At 44.8% G+C, this 21,249-nt stretch overlaps 1 protein-coding gene across 2 annotated transcripts in view; it reads left to right on the top strand.

The window, feature by feature from the left end:
- SPPL2A (signal peptide peptidase like 2A) overlaps nucleotides 1–21,249 on the top strand; it is an 88,524-nt gene that overhangs the window by 28,520 nt on the left and 38,755 nt on the right. For both annotated transcript variants that reach the window (XM_068275397.1, XM_068275396.1), the window contains exons 3-5: nucleotides 1,707–1,889; nucleotides 18,583–18,672; nucleotides 20,814–20,947. In XM_068275397.1, coding sequence (XP_068131498.1) covers nucleotides 1,707–1,889; nucleotides 18,583–18,672; nucleotides 20,814–20,947 — 407 coding nt within the window. The remainder of the gene's footprint in view (nucleotides 1–1,706; nucleotides 1,890–18,582; nucleotides 18,673–20,813; nucleotides 20,948–21,249) is intronic.

Below are 21,249 nucleotides of genomic sequence, written 5' to 3'. Positions count from 1 at the left end.
TGGCCTCTTGCACACTGCACGCGATTCCGATTCCGCTTTTTAATCAGTTTTTACATCCGATTCAGATTCCGATTTGCAGTGTGCAGGGAGCAAACTGCAAATCAGAATCTGAATCTGATGTAAAAACTGATTAAAAAGCGGAATCTGAATCGGAATCACGTGCAGTGTGCTAGAGGCCTATGATATGATTTGTATGTGCAGTACGGATAAGTAATAGAACATTAGTAGCAAAGAAATGAGTCTCATTTTTTATTTAGCATTTTTTTATAGCATTGAATCATTCTATCATATTTGCAGTTTGCTCTGTTTTATAGTTTAAAATACAGACTGTGGTTTGCAGAGCTAATGACCTTTTGAACTTCTCTGAAGTAAAAACCCTATCTGAAGCGGTCTGTCGCTGTTTCTTTGATGTATGGTGCTCCAGAAAATGGCAACCCAATTTGGTTGTGGAGCTCAGAGAAGCTCTTTTTTGCATAGAAAACTGAAGTTTCCTAACCCTTCCTCCACTGGAAACAATATGACTTGTTTCTTTGCTATTAATTGTTCTATTTCTTAGCTGCACTATGCATACAAATCATTATCTCATAAGTTTATTTTCACTTCAGATTCCCTTTAACACGTTTCCTCCTGCATCATTTTTAAAAGCACAGAATGGTCGTGTGGATGTGTTTTAAAACCATTACAGAAAAACACTGATGTATAAATCCTCCTCCCTGGCGTTCTGATTCCTGTGGCCCTGCGGCCGCAGGAAGTTTTTTTTTTTTGCATTTTTTTTTCTATCATATAGCTAGCTACATGATGCACCCTCCCTGCGGCGTCCCTCCCACCCCTCCGATCGCCGCAGGCGCGCTTGCCCATAAGGAAATCCTGTTCTGAACGGGGTTTCCTTTAGGGCTTCCCCCGCCACCATGGCGACGATTGCGATGACGTCATCGACGTCGTGATGTCACAGAGCGTCCCGATCCACCCCTCAGCACTGATTGGCCAGGCTGCGCACGGGGTCTCGGGGGGTGGAGGCCTGTTACACAGCGCGATCGCGTACAACACGCAGCTAGCAAAGTGCTAGCTGCATGTTTAAAAAAAAAAAAAAATCATTCAAATCGGCCCACCAGGGCCTGAGCGGTGCCCTCCGGCGTCACTGGACAAGCTGAGCTCGTCCAGAACGCCAGGGAGGTTAAAAGCTGTTTTATGGTTAATCAGAACAGGAGATAAATAGTAAGTTAGAATTGTATATTCACTTCTGCTTTAATGTAATCTGCTTGAGGGCTATGGCCCACTAGGGCATTAATAGCCGTGTTTTGGAATCGCCGGTAATTCTGAAATGCTAAGCTAATGAAAGTAAGGAGGTGAGCCCACAGGAGTGATTCATTTGCAGAAATCGCAATCGTGGGTCCTGCAGCACTTTTGGAACAATTTAATAGAGGAAAGCAGGGTTTATAATCACTTTCCTCTAAATTGCTCTGGAAATCACTGGAAAATCACATTGGAAAATTGCTCTCAGCCTTTTGAGAGCGATTTGCAAACACAAGTGGTAGCCCAGCCTAGTCTAGTTTAGTGCACGGTTACCTGTAGCATTGGGCTACATTGCAAACTGTGTTGAGATGCAACCATGCCAAGCTTTTTCTTCTTGTGAGATATTTCAGATCTGGCGCTTTTTAGGATTCCACTGTTTTTCATTTGTTGTTTATAATTTCTTTCCCTTTCAGACTTTCTACAAGATGCTTAATTTAAGTACAGTGTGGCTCTGTAGTCAATCAGAAGTTCCCAGCACAGGTCTTCAGGATAAGGCAGTCGTGGTTTTGCCTGGAAACTGCTCCATATTGGAGAAAGCTAGTCTTGCTCAGAAGAACAATGCTAAGATGCTGCTACTTGCCAGTAAAGAAGGTCTGGTAAGTGTCAAGGTCATGGACAACACTTCCAACAACCTATTTGAATGCTGCGAGTGTCATGGGCATGATGTCATGCGCAGCACGCTCCTGCCCGCGCACTGTAGTATGTTCACATCCAAGCCACCACAGGAAGAGGGTGCCAGAGGGCATTTAGAAGCAGCGGAAGGGCAGAAAAGAGAACTGGGGGAGTGATGGGCATCAGGATGGCTTATCAAACATGCCTGCTCCCCCTGTTTCTCATATGTGCTTTGACTCTGGTATCCTTTAACCAGTTTTTGGATTCTGAAGACACAGTGCATTATCCGAGTATTGTTCACTCTACCCCTTAGAGTGTGAAATTGTTTCGAATATCTACAAATGCATTGAGCAGAGATGACCTTCAATTTTAACTTAACACTAATTTTTATTTCCACAGGAGCCTAGATTTACCACGGCTGAAATGTACTTTGCAGGAAGCCAATCAGATTCTTTAACTTCTCATCAGCCAACTGGCAAGTTTGTTCAAGTGTGTTAATTGAGGTCCACAATCCGATTTGCACCATGCAAAGTACCTGTTCAATCCCAGCTAATTCCAGTTTCACTGGAAACAAAAATTGACACAGATAGTCAAAAAAAGCTAATGTCTTTTGTTTAGTTCTAAAGGGCAAAAACGTTTATGTAGCAATACACTTCTATACAAACAAAATACATATTTAAGTGACTTAAGGTGGCCATACACTGTTCGATTTGCCATCAGATCAAATCTGATCAAAGAGGGATCGTATGGCTGCCTTTACTGCAAACAGATTGTGAATCGATTTCACTATGAAGCCAATTCACAATTTGTGGAGCTGACGTGCTCCCCCCCCCCCTCCCCCACATACATTACCTGATCCAGCCGGCGCGAGTCCCCTGGTCTCCGCTGTCTCTTCTCCGCTCTGGGCTCCAGCGTCTCTTTACTTCCTTCCGGGGGAAGTTTAAACAGTAGAGTGCTCTACTGTTTAAACTTCCTGTCGGGACAGGAAGTAAGTGAAGCCAGCCGGAGCCCAGCGCAGAGAAGTGACCGCGGAGAGAGTGGGGACACGCGTCGGCGGAACAGGTAATGTATTGTCGCTAGCGTCGGTCTTTGGACTTTCGAACGCCGCTATCGACGCACTCCTGACCCGCCCGTGATCGATCGAAAACTTCCGCGCGGACGGATCGACGGGAACGATTTCGTACGGAAATTGATCGTTCGCTCACCGTTTGCACAACTATTTCACAACAAATTCGATCACAGTGATCGAATCTGATGTATATCGGCAGGAAAATCTTTAAGTGTATGGGCCCCTTTAGACGTAAAAATAAATTGATTAGACCTTATCTTGATTGGGACTTTCCTGGAATTTCTTGTTTGGTATTAAAGGTAAAGAGAACCAGAGACTAAGCACCCTCATGTATTTTACTACATTTATTAGTGGGAACATGACAGTAAACACCTACCCTGCTCTCTGTTTCATTCTTCTCTGCTTAATTTGCCCATTATCAGCTGTGATAAGAATCCCAGACTGAGCATTCAGTCTAGGTTTGACCTGGAATCATTATAGCTGAGTCAGTCTTCTGTGAAGTCTTTTCAAGCCCAAGCCTGCCCCCTTCTGGTTCAGCTTTCCTGCTTTGCATACTCAGAGCTCTGATGACATGAGAGGCGCTGCTCTGCTGTGAAAGAAGTTCTGAAACGGACAAGTCTGGCTGTTGTGTGATCCGTGTGCACTGTGTAGTGTGTGCAATCATTATCTGTGCAGTTTCATTCCTATGGGAGACACTTCCTACAGGCAGCCACACAGCATACCAGGATAATGTTGAATGCACACAGATGAAAGGCTGCAGCCCTGCTTGTCTATAGTTTAATAGAGTTTAGACAGCACATCCAGAACAACTCATAACCTGGAAGCAGAAGGGATATGAGCCAGTGGCCATATTGGATTTTTCCTGGAGCAATAATAGATAAAAAAAAACACTCAAAAAGGCACACCAGAGCGGCTAAATTATCAGGTAGAGCATTTAGTCATTACAAGCTATCGATAGATATGTTTATTTTGTGTGAAACATTCATCTCTGGTTCCCTTTAAAAAATCTAAGGCCTGTCTCTGTTAATGTTTATCCAGCTTTTATACAGTAATGATTATGTATTGAAAAACTCATTCTGTACCCTACTGTCAGAAGTGTTTGCACAGCTATACGCAAATTATATTCACTCTTTTTAGTTAGCAGCCTGACTTTACCCGACTATAGTGAATCTGTGCTGTATGGCTCTTATATACGGCTCATACCATACCATACCATATTGCTCATACCAAACAGTGAAGATGAAGAAGGAAACGCAGGCAAATCCTTAGTAGGATTGGTACTGTGTATACGTGTTTCTCATCATGGTAATGTCACTTCTGGCTCAATTTTAAACTGAAAACCACACAAAATAACTAATCCTGCCGGCCATTCTAAAGAAAATTAGGAAGCAATGACATGAGTCGTGGTTTAAAATTACACTTTTTTTTGAATGAGTTCATGAAAGTTTACCCTCCCAGGATATGATGTAGTCTTCTAATTGTTCACACAGCTTGGCTGCCTTTTGTAGCGGTAAGCTGAGGGCAGTGGAGATTAGCAAAGGTGTCTGTAACCATGTCATAGATTATGTACGTAGCTCTCGTGATCAAAGTTGTAAAGAACACTTGCAGCTTTGATTACATTGTCTGCATTTTTGGGGTTTAACCACTTGAGGACCGCCCCCAGCCGATGGGCGGCGGCAAAGACCGGTCCCAAACGACCGCAATACGCCCATCGGCGGGGGCGGCATCAGCGGCGGCTGTGCGGCGATCGCGTCATCAATGACGCGATCGCCGCCGGCAATAGGCTCCGCCCACCCTACTCGGAAACCCGCCGGCCAATCAGCAGCGCCGGCGGGTTTCAAACCTCCGCGATCCGGCCAATCAGAGTGTATAATACACTTTGTTATGGTAACAAAGTGTATTATACTGGCTGCCTCCTCCGCTGATGGTCACTCGTCGTGCGACCATCAGAGAGGACGGCAGCCATTAGCTAAGTGCTAAAAAATCACACTTTGCCCCACACAGACCCCCCGATCGCCCACCCCAGCCCTCAGAACCCCCCCTGACCACCCCAGCACACCAGTATCTGCACCCCACCACCCACCTAAAAACCCATCAATCACTCCCTGTCACTATCTAGGGACGCTATCCTCTAGGTTAGGTCCCTAACTGCCCCCTAGGGTCCCCTGATCACCCCCCCTACCCTCAGATCCCCCCCAGACCCCCCTCCCAGACCACCCCCCTGTATGCTGTATACAGCTATATAGCTGCCTTACCCACTGATCACCTGTCTATCACCCATCTATCACCTGTCTATCACCCCTTGTCACCACCACCCATCAGCGCAGACCCTAAACTGTCCCTTGGGGGCACCTGATCACCCACCCAGACCCTCAGATTGCCCTCAGCCCCCCCCCCCCTGCTGATAACCTCCCCAGTGCATTGTTTACATCTATTCTCCCCTGTAATCCCTCACTGATCTCCTATCGTCACCCCCTGTGTCTGCCACCCACCAGATCAGGACCCAGTCTGCCCCGTGCGGACACCTAGTCAACCCCCCACACCCTCTGATCGCCCTCAGACCCCCCCCCCCCTCCCCCCCCCCCCCAATCACCTTCCCAGTGCATTGTATTTGATTGTGCTGTAATTGCATTTGATTGTGCTGACATTCAATTTCATTGTGCTGACATTCAATTTGATTGTGCTGTAATTGTATTTGATTGTCCCGTGATTGTCCCGTGATTGTCCCGTGATTGGCCTGTGATTGGCTTTGATTGTCCCGTGATTGCCTTTGATTGTCCCGTGAATTGAGTGCCCTGTGATTGGCCTGCGATTGCCTTTGATTGTCCTGTGATTGTTTCTGATTGCCTCTGATTCCCCACTCACCACCACCCCCCTGTCACTATCCTAGTGATCTAAAAACAGTGATCAGTGAAAACTGTCACTTTTTTAGTATCACTAGTGTTAGCAGTTAGGCCAGTTAGCTAGGCCCCTTTGTAAGTGTCAGTTAGTGCTCAGCCCACTGCACCACAGTCACTAATTAGCGTCATCACTGTCGCTAATCAACATTGGTACTATATAGTATCTGTAAGTGATCATTACTGATCGCAGTCAGATCTATTAGGGTCACTAGGATCCACAAAAAAAACGCAGTGTTTGCCCGATCAGGCCTGATCGTTCGCCTGCACTTGCGTTCAGCCCGCCCCACCGCAGTGACAGAATTTTTTTTCTGATCACTGCAAAAAACACTGTACAATAGCTGTGGCACTGTAAACCTCAGTTTTGATTTATTTTTTTATCAAAACTCAGTGACCACAGCTTTCTACCTCTCAAATACTCCCTTTTGCTAGGTAGGTGCTCTTTTTTTCTGGGTAGTCTCAGAGGAATACCCCCTAAATTTAGCAGCCCACCATGGCAAGAAAGGGGTATTCCGATGATGAGGTTCTCAGGTACATGGCCCAGTCGGATGAGGACGATTGGGACGCCTCATTTGATGAATCTTCCGGGTCAGAGTTTGAACCTGAATTGAGCAGTGGCTCACTGACCGATAGTGATGATGAGGTTGAGGTCCCGGCTAAAGCCAGGCGTACCACACCCCATGTTGTTGGACCGCAGGTGGCGCAGGATCAGCCTCAAGGGCAGCAGAGTGGTGTTCGTGCTGGTCTGAGATTTCATGGTGGGGCAGGCACCAGCAGCACAACATCTCCTGGACCTAGCACCAGTACTTCCGTAGACCCTGGTGAAGTGGCGAGCACCAGCATGGAAGTTGAAACTGGTTCGGTGGCACGTGCAGTAAGATCCCAGTCGCAGCCACCAAGAAGACGGGCCCGTACTACCCCTAATTTACCAGAGGTGCTGGCAAACCCAAATTGGCAATCCCCTGATTCCGCCGCACCCGTACTTCCCCCTTTCACCGCCCAGTCTGGAGTCCAGGTGGAGACAGATAATCTAGGATCGGCCCTAGACTTTTTCTATCTGTTCTTCACCCAGGATCTCTTGGACTTAATTGTGGCAGAGACCAACCGTAAGGCCACACAATATATAACCGCCAATCCGGAAAAGTTCCTTGCCCAGCCTTTTCGGTGGAAACCAGTCCAAGTTTCCGAAATGAAAATTTTTTTGGGCCTTCTCCTTCACACGGGACTAGTAAAGCAGAATGTGTTGCGGTCTTATTGGTCTACGGACCCAGCACATCATGTTCCCCTGTACTCTGCTGCCATGTCCAGGACACGATTTGAGAACATCCTGCGCTTCCTGCACTTCAATGACAACGAAACCTGTCATCGAAGTGACCACCCTGATTTTGACCGGCTCCACAAAATTCGACCCCTCATAGACCACCTGTCATCCAGATTTGCAGATGCTTATACCCCTGACCAGGACATCTGCGTAGACGAGTCCCTCATACGCTTTACCGGGCGCCTTCGCATCAAACAGTACATCCCAAACAAGCGCGCCCGGTATGGGGTGAAACTGTATAAGCTCTGTGAAAGGGCCACAGGCTATACATCTTATTTTAGGGTCTATGAGGGAAAAGACTCCAAATTGGAGCCGGTCGGATGCCCTGACTACCTGGGGAGCAGTGGAAAGGTTGTGTGGGACTTGGTGTCACCCTTGTTCCAGAAGGGGTACCATCTTTTTGTGGACAATTATTACACAAGTGTGGCCCTCTTTCAGCACTTAAAAATAGAAAAAATCCGATGCTGTGGCACCGTGCGGCCTAGTCGCCGGGGCTTCCCCCAACGGCTCATTACCACCAGACTTAAGCGGGGGCAGAGGGCCGCCTTGTGTGCTGACGACCTGCTCGCGGTGAAATGGAAGGACAAGAGGGAGGTTTACTTCCTGTCCACCATTCACGCAGACACGACAGTTGAAATTCAACGGCGAACTGAGGTCATTGAAAAACCCCTTGTCGTCCACGAGTATAATACTAACATGGGAGGGGTGGACTTCAATGACCAGAGGTTAGCGCCCTATTTAGTTTCCCGAAAAACAAGACGCTGGTATAAAAAAGTGTCTCTTTACCTCATTCAATTGGCAATTTACAACAGCTTTGTTCTCTACAGTAAGGCTGGGAGAACTGGATCGTTTATTCAATTTAATAAACAGATCATGATGGAACTCCTGTATCCAGGAGGTGCCGTGGCCCAACCCCAAGATGCAACTAGCCGGCTGCATGGAAGGCATTACGCCTATCCAATTCCGACTACCCCAGGTCAACGAATCCGAAGAAAACGCTGTCGTGTCTGCAGCAGGGCTGGAATAAGGCGTGACACCACCGTTTATTGTCCCACCTGTCCTGACCAGCCTGGCCTATGCCTAGGGGAGTGTTTTGAGAGGTACCACGAGCAGGTACACTATTAGAGAGTAGGGAACTCCACACACAGCGGTAGGCACACAAGGGTCTCTCAGTGCTATTTCACACTGCTGCGATGCGTTGGGGCAAAATGCCTAGCAAAAGTCACACTTTGCGGTCCCCCCCTACGCCGGAAGTGCTTGACTTAACGCTAGTGCATGCCTACGTTACTGCGTGGCTTCTGTGGCAATATCGATCGGCCCGGAAGTCATGTTAGTCTATGGCGACGCAGTCCATTACTAGGCCGAATGCTACTCTTGTGGTATTGTCTGAAGGTCTGTTTTGGACGATACGGTGCGGCGGGCTCGACCCACCGGATATGTCAATATGCAGTGTGAAACCAAACATCGGGTTTCCAGGGACCCTAATACACAGGGCTGCCAGAAACCTCTCCTTTCACTTGGGACAAATTGCGTAATGTATTTCGCCACAACTCTGTGCGATTTGCACTTCGCACATTGTTCCATGGGGGAGGAGAGGTTTGTCCTCGGGAGGTAAGTTAAAAAAAACAAAAAAAAACAAAAAACAGGTAAGCAAAGAAGTTAATGTTTGGTTTGCAATGTTAAGTTTTTAAGTAAAAAAGTTCAAAGGTTATTAATGTTAATGAAGTAATTGCTTTGCTGCTTGCTTGTTTTTTGGGTTTTTTTGTATTTTTTTTTCTCTTTTTCCATCCAATAACCTTCCAGGTGGACCGAGCGAACGACTAACCAGCTGCAGTACTGATGGTGCATCCTGACAGAACATTGCGCGTCTGTCAGCTTACACACAAGTCGGTGCATGCAGCGCTGCAGGACGAGATTTCTCCTCCGCAGTCAAAAAGATACGTTTGCCGAGGCATATGGGCCGAGGAGTGGTGTTGGGGATTCATATGCTTTGGCAAACACTTTGTATCAAAAAAGAACTCTGGCAATGATTTGTTCATCCACATCGGTCGGTGTGAATGGATAAATCAGGTTTGCCAGGGCATACGAGCTGGTGGGTTTGGATTTTTGGGGCGGCAGCTCCTATGTCCTGGCAGACGCCTTCCCCTCCTTTTTGTATTGTTTTGTCTTTTTTTCTTCTCTCTTTTTTTCTATCCAGACTGACCAATCAGCTGCAGCACTGATGGTGCATCCTGACAGAACATTGCGCGTCTGTCAGCTTACACACAAGTCGGTGCATGCAGCGCTGCAGGACGAGATTTCTCCTCCGCAGTCAAAAAGATACGTTTGCCGAGGCATATGGGCCGAGGAGTGGTGTTGGGGATTCATATGCTTTGGCAAACACTTTGTATCAAAAAAGAACTCTGGCAATGATTTGTTCATCCACATCGATCGGTGTGAATGGATAAATCAGGTTTGCCAGGGCATACGAGCTGGTGGGTTTGGATTTTTGGGGCGGCAGCTCCTATGTCCTGGCAGACGCCTTCCCCTCCTTTTTGTATTGTTTTGTCTTTTTTTCTTCTCTCTTTTTTTCTATCCAGACTGACCAATCAGCTGCAGCACTGATGGTGCATCCTGACAGAACATTGCGCGTCTGTCAGCTTACACACAAGTCGGTGCATGCAGCGCTGCAGGACGAGATTTCTCCTCCGCAGTCAAAAAGATACGTTTGCCGAGGCATATGGGCCGAGGAGTGGTGTTGGGGATTCATATGCTTTGGCAAACACTTTGTATCAAAAAAGAACTCTGGCAATGATTTGTTCATCCACATCGGTCGGTGTGAATGGATAAATCAGGTTTGCCAGGGCATACGAGCTGGTGGGTTTGGATTTTTGGGGCGGCAGCTCCTATGTCCTGGCAGACGCCTTCCCCTCCTTTTTGTATTGTTTTGTCTTTTTTTCTTCTCTCTTTTTTTCTATCCAGACTGACCAATCAGCTGCAGCACTGATGGTGCATCCTGACAGAACATTGCGCGTCTGTCAGCTTACACACAAGTCGGTGCATGCAGCGCTGCAGGACGAGATTTCTCCTCCGCAGTCAAAAAGATACGTTTGCCGAGGCATATGGGCCGAGGAGTGGTGTTGGGGATTCATATGCTTTGGCAAACACTTTGTATCAAAAAAGAACTCTGGCAATGATTTGTTCATCCACATCGATCGGTGTGAATGGATAAATCAGGTTTGCCAGGGCATACGAGCTGGTGGGTTTGGATTTTTGGGGCGGCAGCTCCTATGTCCTGGCAGACGCCTTCCTCCTCTCTTTTTTTTTTTTTTTTTTTTCAAATTTTTTGGCAGATATTTTTTCATCCACATTGATTGATTGTTTGACGTTCATTTTTCCTTTCAGCCCACAGTGCATTACCCTTATGCCCAATATAAGGAGTATAGCAGAAACTCCTAATACTGGCCATACATGTAATGATTGCAGAGACCCTAAAATGCCAGGACAGACCCCACGAATGATGCCATTTTGGAAAGAGGACACCCCAAAGTATTCCGTGAGGTGCATGGTGAGTTCATAGAATGTTTTATTTTTTGTCACAAGTTAGCAGAAATTGTGGTTTTTTGTTTTTTTTCACAAAATGTCATTTTCCGCTAACTTGTGACAAAAAATAAAATTTTCTATGAACTCACCATGGCCCTCATGGAATACCTTAGCGTGTATTCTTTCCAAAATGGGGTCATTTGTGGGGTTTGTTAACTGTCCTGGCAAGTGGGCGGGGTGCTAAATTTTAAGCACCCCTGTAAAGCCTAAAGGTACTCATTGGACTCTGGGCCCCTTAGCGCAGTTAGGGTGCAAAAAAGTGCCACACATGTGGTATCGCCGTACTCGGGAGAAGTAGTATAATGTGGTTTGGGGTGTATTTTTACACATACCCATGCTGGGTGGGAGAAATACCTCTGTAAATGACAATCTTTTGATTTTTTTACACACAATTGTCCATTTACAGAGCTATTTCTCCCACCCAGCATGGGTATGTGTAAAAATACACCCCAAAACACATTGTACTACTTTTCCCGAGTACGGCGATACCACATGTGTGGCACTTTTTTGCACCCTAACTGCGCTAAAGGGCCCAAAGTCCAATGAGTATCTTTAGGATTTCACAGGTCATTTTGCGGAATTTGATTTCCAGACTACTCCTTACGGTTTAGGGCCCCTAAAATGCCAGGGCAGTATAGGAACCCCACAAATGACCCCATTTTAGAAAGAAGACACCCCAAGGTATTCCGTTAGGAGTATGGTGAGTTCATAGAAGATTTTATTTTTTGTCAAAAGTTAGCGGAAAATTGATTTTTATTGTTTTTTTCACAAAGTGTCATTTTCCACTAACTTGTGACAAAAAATAAAATCTTCTATGAACTCACCATACTCCTAACGGAATACCTTGGGGTGTCTTCTTTCTAAAATGGGGTCATTTGTGGGGTTCCTATACTGCCCTGGCATTTTAGGGGCCCTAAACCGTGAGGAGTAGTCTGGAAATCAAATTCCGCAAAATGACCTGTGAAATCCTAAAGGTACTCATTGGACTTTGGGCCCTTTAGCGCAGTTAGGGTGCAAAAAAGTGCCACACATGTGGTATTGCCGAACTCGGGAGAAGTAGTATAATGTGTTTTGGGGTGTATTTTTACACATACCCATGCTGGGTGGGAGAAATACCTCTGTAAATGACAATCTTTTGATTTTTTTACACACAATTGTCCATTTACAGAGTTATTTCTCCCACCCAGCATGGGTATGTGTAAAAATACACCCCAAAACACATTGTACTACTTCTCCCGAGTACGGCGATACCACATGTGTGGCACTTTTTTGCACCCTAACTGCGCTAAAGGGCCCAAAGTCCAATGAGTATCTTTAGGATTTCACAGGTCATTTTGCGGAATTTGATTTCCAGACTACTCCTTACGGTTTAGGGCCCCTAAAATGCCAGGGCAGTATAGGAACCCCACAAATGACCCCATTTTAGAAAGAAGACACCCCAAGGTATTCCGTTAGGAGTATGGTAAGTTCACAGAAGATTTTATTTTTTGTCAAAAGTTAGCGGAAAATTGATTTTTATTGTTTTTTTCATAAAGTGTCATTTTCCACTAACTTGTGCCAAAAAATAAAATCTTCTATGAACTCACCATACTCCTAACGGAATACCTTGGGGTGTCTTCTTTCTAAAATGGGGTCATTTGTGGGGTTCCTATACTGCCCTGGCATTTTAGGGGCCCTAAACCGTGAGGAGTAGTCTGGAAATCAAATTCCGCAAAATGACCTGTGAAATCCTAAAGGTACTCATTGGACTTTGGGCCCTTTAGCGCAGTTAGGGTGCAAAAAAGTGCCACACATGTGGTATTGCCGAACTCGGGAGAAGTAGTATAATGTGTTTTGGGGTGTATTTTTACACATACCCATGCTGGGTGGGAGAAATACCTCTGTAAATGACAATCTTTTGATTTTTTTACACACAATTGTCCATTTACAGAGTTATTTCTCCCACCCAGCATGGGTATGTGTAAAAATACACCCCAAAACACATTGTACTACTTCTCCCGAGTACGGCGATACCACATGTGTGGCACTTTTTTGCACCCTAACTGCGCTAAAGGGCCCAAAGTCCAATGAGTATCTTTAGGATTTCACAGGTCATTTTGCGGAATTTGATTTCCAGACTACTCCTTACGGTTTAGGGCCCCTAAAATGCCAGGGCAGTATAGGAACCCCACAAATGACCCCATTTTAGAAAGAAGACACCCCAAGGTATTCCGTTAGGAGTATGGTAAGTTCATAGAAGATTTTATTTTTTGGCACAAGTTAGTGGAAAATGACACTTTGTGAAAAAAACAATAAAAATCAATTTTCCGCTAACTTTTGACAAAAAATAAAATCTTCTATGAACTCACCATACTCCTAACGGAATACCTTGGGGTGTCTTCTTTCTAAAATGGGGTCATTTGTGGGGTTCCTATACTGCCCTGGCATTTTAGGGGCCCTAAACCGTGAGGAGTAGTCTGGAAATCAAATTCCGCAAAATGACCTGTGAAATCCTAAAGGTACTCATTGGACTTTGGGCCCTTTAGCGCAGTTAGGGTGCAAAAAAGTGCCACACATGTGGTATCGCCGTACTCGGGAGAAGTAGTATAATGTGTTTTGGGGTGTATTTTTACACATACCTATGCTGGGTGGGAGAAATAACTCTGTAAATGGACAATTGTGTGTAAAAAAAGTGAAAACATTGTCATTTACAGAGATATTTCTCCCACCCAGCATGGGTATGTGTAAAAATACACCCCAAAACACATTATAGTACTTCTACTGAGTATGGCAATACCACATGTGTGGCACTTTTTTGCAGCCTAACTGCGCTAAGGGGTCCAAAGTCCAATGAGCACCTTTAGGCTTTACAGGGGTGCTTACAATTTAGCACCCCCCAAAATGTCAGGACAGTAAACACACCCCACAAATGACCCCATTTTGGAAAGTAGACACTTCAAGGTATTCAGAGAGGAGCATAGTGAGTCCGTGGCAGATTTCATTTTTTTTTGTCGCAAGTTAGCAGAAATGGAAACTTTTTTTTTTTTTTTTTTTTGTCACAAAGTGTCATTTTCCGCTTACTTGTGACAAAAAATAATATCTTCTATGAACTCACTATGCCTCTCAGTGAATACTTTGGGATGTCTTCTTTCCAAAATGGGGTCATTTGGGGGGTATTTATACTATCCTGGAATTCTAGCCCCTCATGAAACATGACAGGGGGTCAGAAAAGTCATAGATGCTTGAAAATGGGAAAATTCACTTTTTGCACCATAGTTTGTAAACGCTATAACTTTTACCCAAACCAATAAATATACACTGAATGTTTTTTTTTTTATCAAAAACATGTTTGTCCACATTTTTCGCGCTGCATGTATACAGAAATTTTACTTTATTTGAAAAATGTCAGCACAGAAAGTTAAAAAAATCATTTTTTTGCCAAAATTCATGTCTTTTTTGCTGAATATAATAAAAAGTAAAAATCGCAGGAGCAATCAAATCGCACCAAAAGAAAGCTTTATTAGTGACAAGAAAAGGAGCCAAAATTCATTTAGGTGGTAGGTTGTATGAGCGAGCAATAAACCGTGAAAGCTGCAGTGGTCTGAATGGAAAAAAAGTGGCCGGTCCTTAAGGGGCGAAAAGACTGTGGTCCTGAAGTGGTTAAGAGGTTTGGAAAAATGCAGTTTGCCAAAATGCATTGCAATTATCACCATTTTATGGCTAATAAATAATTGTTCACCCACCTTCTGATATTTAAGGACACATTATGGAAAGGGTGTCATTGGGTTCCAGTGAAGTCTAAAAGCTTAGTTACCTGGACAAATGACATGACACTGCCACCTTCAGCCAAGCGGTTTTTGGTGATGGAATATTAGAAAAAACTGATTATAGTTACTCATTTATAAAGGATGTACATATTCTGCGGTGCTGTAGTGAGTAAGAAACAAACACGGTGTGCATAATAAAGTCCAAGGTGTAAACAAAATATAGATTTGATACAATGGCTATCATTCATAAAGCGTTCCCGCATGCGGAAATGCTAGAAATAGCTGACTTTGCCGAGCACTGAGCAAAATGTGTATTCATAAAGGCTGTTTCCGCTAGCGAAGCTGACTTTCCCAAGCAGAGCGATAAATTACCGCATTATGCAGTGATTCTATGCGGAAATGTAACAATGTCCATTCATAAAAATTAACGCAAGCGGGATGCGGACGGGGATTACTGCTCTCCTGGATGTAGCGATAAGCATTCGGAGTACATGTAAGTGAATGGGACAGACCTCCCAAGCAGCAGCAGAGAGAACACCGCACGGAGGGACTCGGCCAGCTTCTCCTGTTTCCGCATGCCTACCGACACCCTAACGCTAGCCTACAGCGGGATATCTCCGCACTCCTATCGCAACTAGAAATTTTTTTATGAATGACCACCCAGAAGGCTGAAATACCGACAGCGGTATTTTCCCGCAGGGAATTTTGTTACCGACAACACTTTTATGAATGATAGACATAATCGGGCAGCACGGTGGCGTAGTGGTTAGCTCTCTCGCCTTTCAGCGCTGGGTCCCTGGTTCTAATCCTAGCCAGGTCAACATCTGCAAGGAGTTTGTATGTTCTCCCCGTGTCTGCGTGGGTCTCTCCCGGTTTCCTCCCACATTCCAAAAACATACAGATAAGTTAATTGGCTTCCCCCTAAATTGGCCTTAGACTATGAGGGTGCATACACACATCAGACCATGGTCTTTGGAAAATGAAAGATCACAGACCAGTTTTACCCCCTTCCATGTAGTATGAGAGCCATACCTACACAGTCTATTCTATGGAGCTGAACTCCCCATCAGAAAAAAAACTTTGCAAGATGCTGCACACACAGATGCAGTACAGACACAAAAGATCAGTAGCTGCAAAAGATCTGTTCCTGCCAAAAATCCAACCCTGCAAATTGCAATGATAGTCTGAGATCTGCAGATCATCATACACACATGATTTAACTGACAGATCTGCAGATCTGAAAATCCAACCTGGTGGATCTGATCTGCAGATGAATGTCAGTTAAATCATGTGTGTACGATGATCTGCAGTTCTCATAGACTATCATTGCAATTTGCAGGGTTGGATTTTTGGCAGGAACAGATCTTTTGCAGCTACAGATCTTTTGTGTCTGTACAGCATCTGTGTGTACAGCATCTTGCAAAGATTTTTTTCTGATGGGGAGTTCAGCTCCATAGAATAGACTGTGTAGAGTATGGCTCTCATACTACATGGAAGGGGGTAAAACAGATCTGTGATCTTTCATTTTCAAAAGACTATGGTCTGATGTGTGTATGAGCCTTGAGACATGCACTACAGTACATGATACATAGACCTGGTGGAAGTGAGGATCCCACCTGTTGCGTGCACCCACCAACATGTGCAGTGGTGCTGCTGTGCCCCTGTGGACTGTACATAGACATATGACTATGGTAGGCACTGGATTGTGAGCCCGTCTGAGGGATAGTTAGTGACAAGACAATATACTCTGTACATTGCTGCAAAATATGGCGGCGCTATATACATACTTAAAATAACTAAAAATAAATAATAAAGAATTAACATCATAGTAATTATCAAATGCAGCATGATGAACAAAATGTAAAGCAACTTCCAAAAACGGGAAGATTTATTTAAGAATTGCTAAAGCCTCATGCCCTGCCTGCATTGTAGAGTTGCACAAAAAGAAGTTGGAGTGCAGTGAAGCAAATTCTCTTCCAAATGCTAAAAACTTGTAAAAAAAGAATGAAGCAACTATACTTTAGGACATAAAACTTGTCAGGAAAACCCAGTCACTAAGTTTTTGTTTTTTTAAGTAATCCAACATCGTCCTGCCTTCCAAAGTAATTATCCATATTTTAGAATTGCTATACTAAATGATATATAATGTTTTCTGATATGATTTGATTATTTGTTCTGGTTGATCTTGACACAACCGTCATTTTTTAAAACCAAATGGCTATGTACAGTGCTGCCCATAATTATTCATACCCCTGGCAAATTTTGACGGGAAATGACATAGGTGTCTCCCAAAAGATAAGATGATGCACAAGAGGCATTATTGTGGGGGAAAAAAATTCTCAGATTGTATTTACATTTGAGCAAAAAGTGTCCAGTCCAAAATTATTCATAATCTTCTCAATAATTAATAGAAAAGCCTTTATTGGCTATTACAGCAATCAAACGCTTCCTATAATTGCAGACCAGCTTTTTGCATGTTTCCACTGGTATTTTTGCCCATTCATCTTTAGAATTAAACTCCAATTGTTTCAGATTGGAGGGTCTTCTTGCCATCACCCTGATCTTTAGCTCCCTCCACAGATTATCAGTTGGATTCAAGTCAGGACTCTGGCGGGGCCACTCCAAAATGTTAATGTTGTCTGCTAACCATTTCTTTACCACTTTTGCTGTGTGTTTTGGGTGATTGTCTTGCTGAAATGTCTACTGGTGCCCAAGGCCAAGTTTCTCTGCAGACTGCCTGATGTTGTCATTGAGACACCTCATGTATTGTGCTTTTTTCATGGTGCCGTTTACTGTAATTAGGTTCCCTGGTCCATTGCCTGAAAAACACCCCCGAAGCATTGGGTTCCCACCACCATGTTTGACAGTGGGGATGGTGTTCTTTGGGTTGAAGGCTTCTCTCTCTCTTTTTTTTTTTTTTTTACGCCAAAAGGAGGAAACATTGTGACCAAACAATTTAAATTTTTGTTTCATCTGACCATAACACAGAAGACCAGAAGTCTTCTTCTTTGTCCTAGTGGAAACGGGCCCCTATTCCTTTTCACCTCTCTCACTATCCTCCTTGCCAGCACAGGTGTCACTTTTGGCTTCCAACCACATGCTCTGAGATTTCCCACAGTGCGAACAGCTAGTATTTTTTAATAATACTTTGCACTGTAGCTACTGGCACTTGAAAACATTTAGAAAGGGCCTTGTAGCCCTTCCCTGACGTGTGAGCAGCAACAATGCAAATTTTGACGGGAAATGACATAGGTTCCTCAATGCGCTCCTTTGCCTTAGCCGTGACTGTCCACAAGCCAACTGCAGAGAGCTGTTATTTTTCACCTGTTGAGTTTATTAAAACAGCTGTTCCCAATTAATCTGAGTAATTAGGATGGTTTAGAACAGCTTGAACTATTTGGAAATGGTATAGAACCATTTTCCAACAGACTGTGACAGTTTGTAAAGGGTATGAATAATTTTGGACTGGACACTTTTTTTGCTCAAATGAAAATAAAAAGCTGTGACTTCCCCCACCCCACAATATTGCCTCTTGTACATCTTCTTGTTATCTTTTGGGAGACACCTATGCCATTTCCCATCAAAAATTACTTGCTGGTAGAAATAAAAGTCAAAATTTGCCAGGGGTATGATTAATTATGGACAACACTGTAACTATGTTATCCAGTCCAGTATACAGCAAGTGGATTCAGGAATCTGGCACATCTGAGTAGTGATAGATGCATCCACATCCTATGACTCTGAAACGGTCTACTTTCTCCACTGTCACAAAATCCATTGCTAACCAGAAGTTTGCAACGCCTGTCGCTTTGACCACCGCTCCAGAGAAGCTTATTTTTGCCCAGATTACCCCCTCCCAACTCCCAGAGTTCTTTGCGGAAGGCTTTTCAGGGTTTAGGATGCATGGTAACACCAGCAATACACTTTGAGTACATGTCCGTTAACACCAAGCCGTGTGATATGAGCATATGTAAAATGCCCATAACATGTTGCAAGTGTTCTGTTTGAATGTCCATCTGAACAGTCTCCATTCTAACAACTTCCTCATTTTTTTAATTGCAGATTAGAATCTCAGAGAGCAGAAGTAACTATCAGAACTTGACCATACCAATTGCTTATGTGAGATATGGAGACATTGTAAGCATGGCTGAGGTAGGTGGTTACAGATGTTTCATATGTACTGGAAACTGTTATCTTTCATAATTCTCTCTATTTTGTTAGTTGCTGTGAAAAACTGCTTGTATTTTTTTTCTGCATACAAACGCACAAGGGGGTTGATCCACTAAGCGAAATAGCACGAGCAACCTCCTGTTGCTCCTGTATTAGCTTGTCAACACTTGCAGTCATTCACAGATCAAGTAGATATTGCAATACCTTATCTTATTGGTTTTAGTACATTGATAGCAAAAACCTAGTATACCGTGTATACTATAATGCTGCATATTATAAAGTAGTTAGCATATCAAAAAGTATTTGTGTGGCCACTCCCCCTCTTCATTTAGGCTTGTCAATGTGTCCCCCTTCCCCCCCTCTATTGTGGCCAGTATTGTGTAGCAAAACATCCCCCCCCCCCTCCATTGTGGCCAGTGCTGTGTAGTAAAACATCCCCTCCCCCTCCATTGTGGCCAGTGTTGTGTAGTAAAACATCCCCCCTCCATTATAGCCAGTGTTGTGTAGTAAAACATCCCCCCTCCATGGTGGCCAGTGTTGTGTAGTAAAACATCCCCCCTCCATTATAGCCAGTGTTGTGTAGTAAAACATCCCCCCTCCATGGTGGCCAGTGTTGTGTAGTAAAACATCCCCCCCCCTCCATCGTGGCCAGTCCTCTGTAGTAAAACGCCCCCCCATTGTGGCCAGTGTTGTGTAGTTATACATCCCCCCCCCCTCCATTGTGGCCTGTGCTGTGTAGTAAAACATCCCTCCACCCCCCTCCATTGTGGCCAGTGTTGTGTAGTAAAACATCCCTCCACCCCCCTCCATTGTGGCCAGTGTTGTGTAGTAAAACATCCCCCCCCCTCCATTGTGGCCAGTGCTGTGGAGTAAAACATCCCCCCCTCCCCCTCCATTGTGGCCAGTGCTGTGGAGTAAAATATCCCCCCCCCCCCTCCTCCATTGTGGCCAGTGCTGTGGAGTAAAACACCCCCCCCCCTCCATTGTGGCCAATGCTGTGGAGTAAAACATCCCTCCCTCCATTGTGGCCAGTGCTGTGTAGTAAAACACCCCCCCCCCCTCCATTGTGGCCAGTGCTGTGTAGTAAAACACCCCCCCCCCCCTCCATTGTGGCCAGTGCTTTGTAGTAAAACATCCCTCCTCCCCCCTCCATTGTGGCCAGTGCTTTGTAGTAAAACATCCCTACTCCCCCCCCCCCCCCCCTCCATTGTGGCCAGTGCTTTGTAGTAAAACATCCCTACTCCCCCCCCCCCCCCCTCCATTGTGGCCAGTGCTTTGTAGTAAAACATCCCTACTCCCCCCTCCATTGTGGCCAGTGCTTTGTAGTAAAACATCCCTACTCCCCCTTCATTGTGGCCAGTGCTTTGTAGTAAAACATCCCTACTCCCCCCTCCATTGTGGCCAGTGCTGTGTAGTAAAACATCCCCCCCCCCCTCCATTGTGGCCATTACTTTGTAGTAAAACATCCCCCCCCTCCTCCATTGTGGCCAGTGCTGTGGAGTAAAACATCCCTACTCCCCCTCCATTGTGGCCAGTGCTGTGTAGTAAAACATCCCTCCCTCCATTGTGGCCAGTGCTGTGCAGTAAAACATCCCTCCCTCCATTGTGGCCAGTGCTGTGCAGTAAAACATCCCCCTCCATTGTGGCCAGTGCTTTTGTGATAAAATATCCCCCCTCCATGTGGCCAGAGAGAGAGAGGGAATAGGACGTAGAGCCCAGCGCTAGATTTTTGAATGGCGGCTTTTGGCGCCGCGGTGCATAATTACACATGGGAGGGGGAATAGAAAGAAGTAGCCACATTGTGGTTGGTGGTGGTGGGCTGAAGGGGTTTAGCACATTCATGTCTCCAGCGCTGCGGGAAGGGGGAGAGAGAGTGGCGTCCCCCTTCCCTCAATCCCCGCTACAGGGCAAGAAATTTAGAACGGACTCTAGTATAAGGCGACCCCCAAATTTTTAGTCAGTCCTAAATTTCTCGATTTATAGTAGTATATATGGTATTCTGGTTCTTATGTTACTTGCATTGCATCTTAATGGGAAACCTTATTGAATCTCAATGCTTCCGTAAGATCATGAAAGTAAAAATAAAAATGCAGTGTAATATAAATGTCAACCTCTCTTTCTAGGTGCTTGGGGAAGATATCGCTGTGACTATGTACTCTCCTGCATTTCCACTGTTTGATTACAGCCTGCTGGTGATTTTCCTTATCTCTGTGTTCACTGTGGCATTGGGTGGTTACTGGAGTGGATTGTCAGAGATGTAAGTATAAAACGCCTCTCCTCAGTCTATGAAATAAACATTTTCCTAGTGCAATGAAATCAACAGAATTCTGATTCTGACTTTTTAAAACAGAAGGTAATACAAGGTCATCACTTAAAAGCATGCGTTTAAAAAGGAAGGCCTTGCTGCCCCAGATCACACGGTGGCTAGAACTAAACAGACCATCTTTTTTAATGAACTTGTAGGCCAAGAATGTCTCTAGAAGCACAGGTTTATAGCACAAACTGTATATAGATGAAAAAGGTATGGTTGAGTCAGGCTTGTCCATCAGTTCTAAGTCA

This window comes from Hyperolius riggenbachi, chromosome 3 (assembly GCF_040937935.1).
Source record: "Hyperolius riggenbachi isolate aHypRig1 chromosome 3, aHypRig1.pri, whole genome shotgun sequence".
Classification (NCBI taxonomy): domain Eukaryota; kingdom Metazoa; phylum Chordata; class Amphibia; order Anura; family Hyperoliidae; genus Hyperolius; species Hyperolius riggenbachi.
This window is presented reverse-complemented; position numbering and strand designations above follow the sequence as displayed.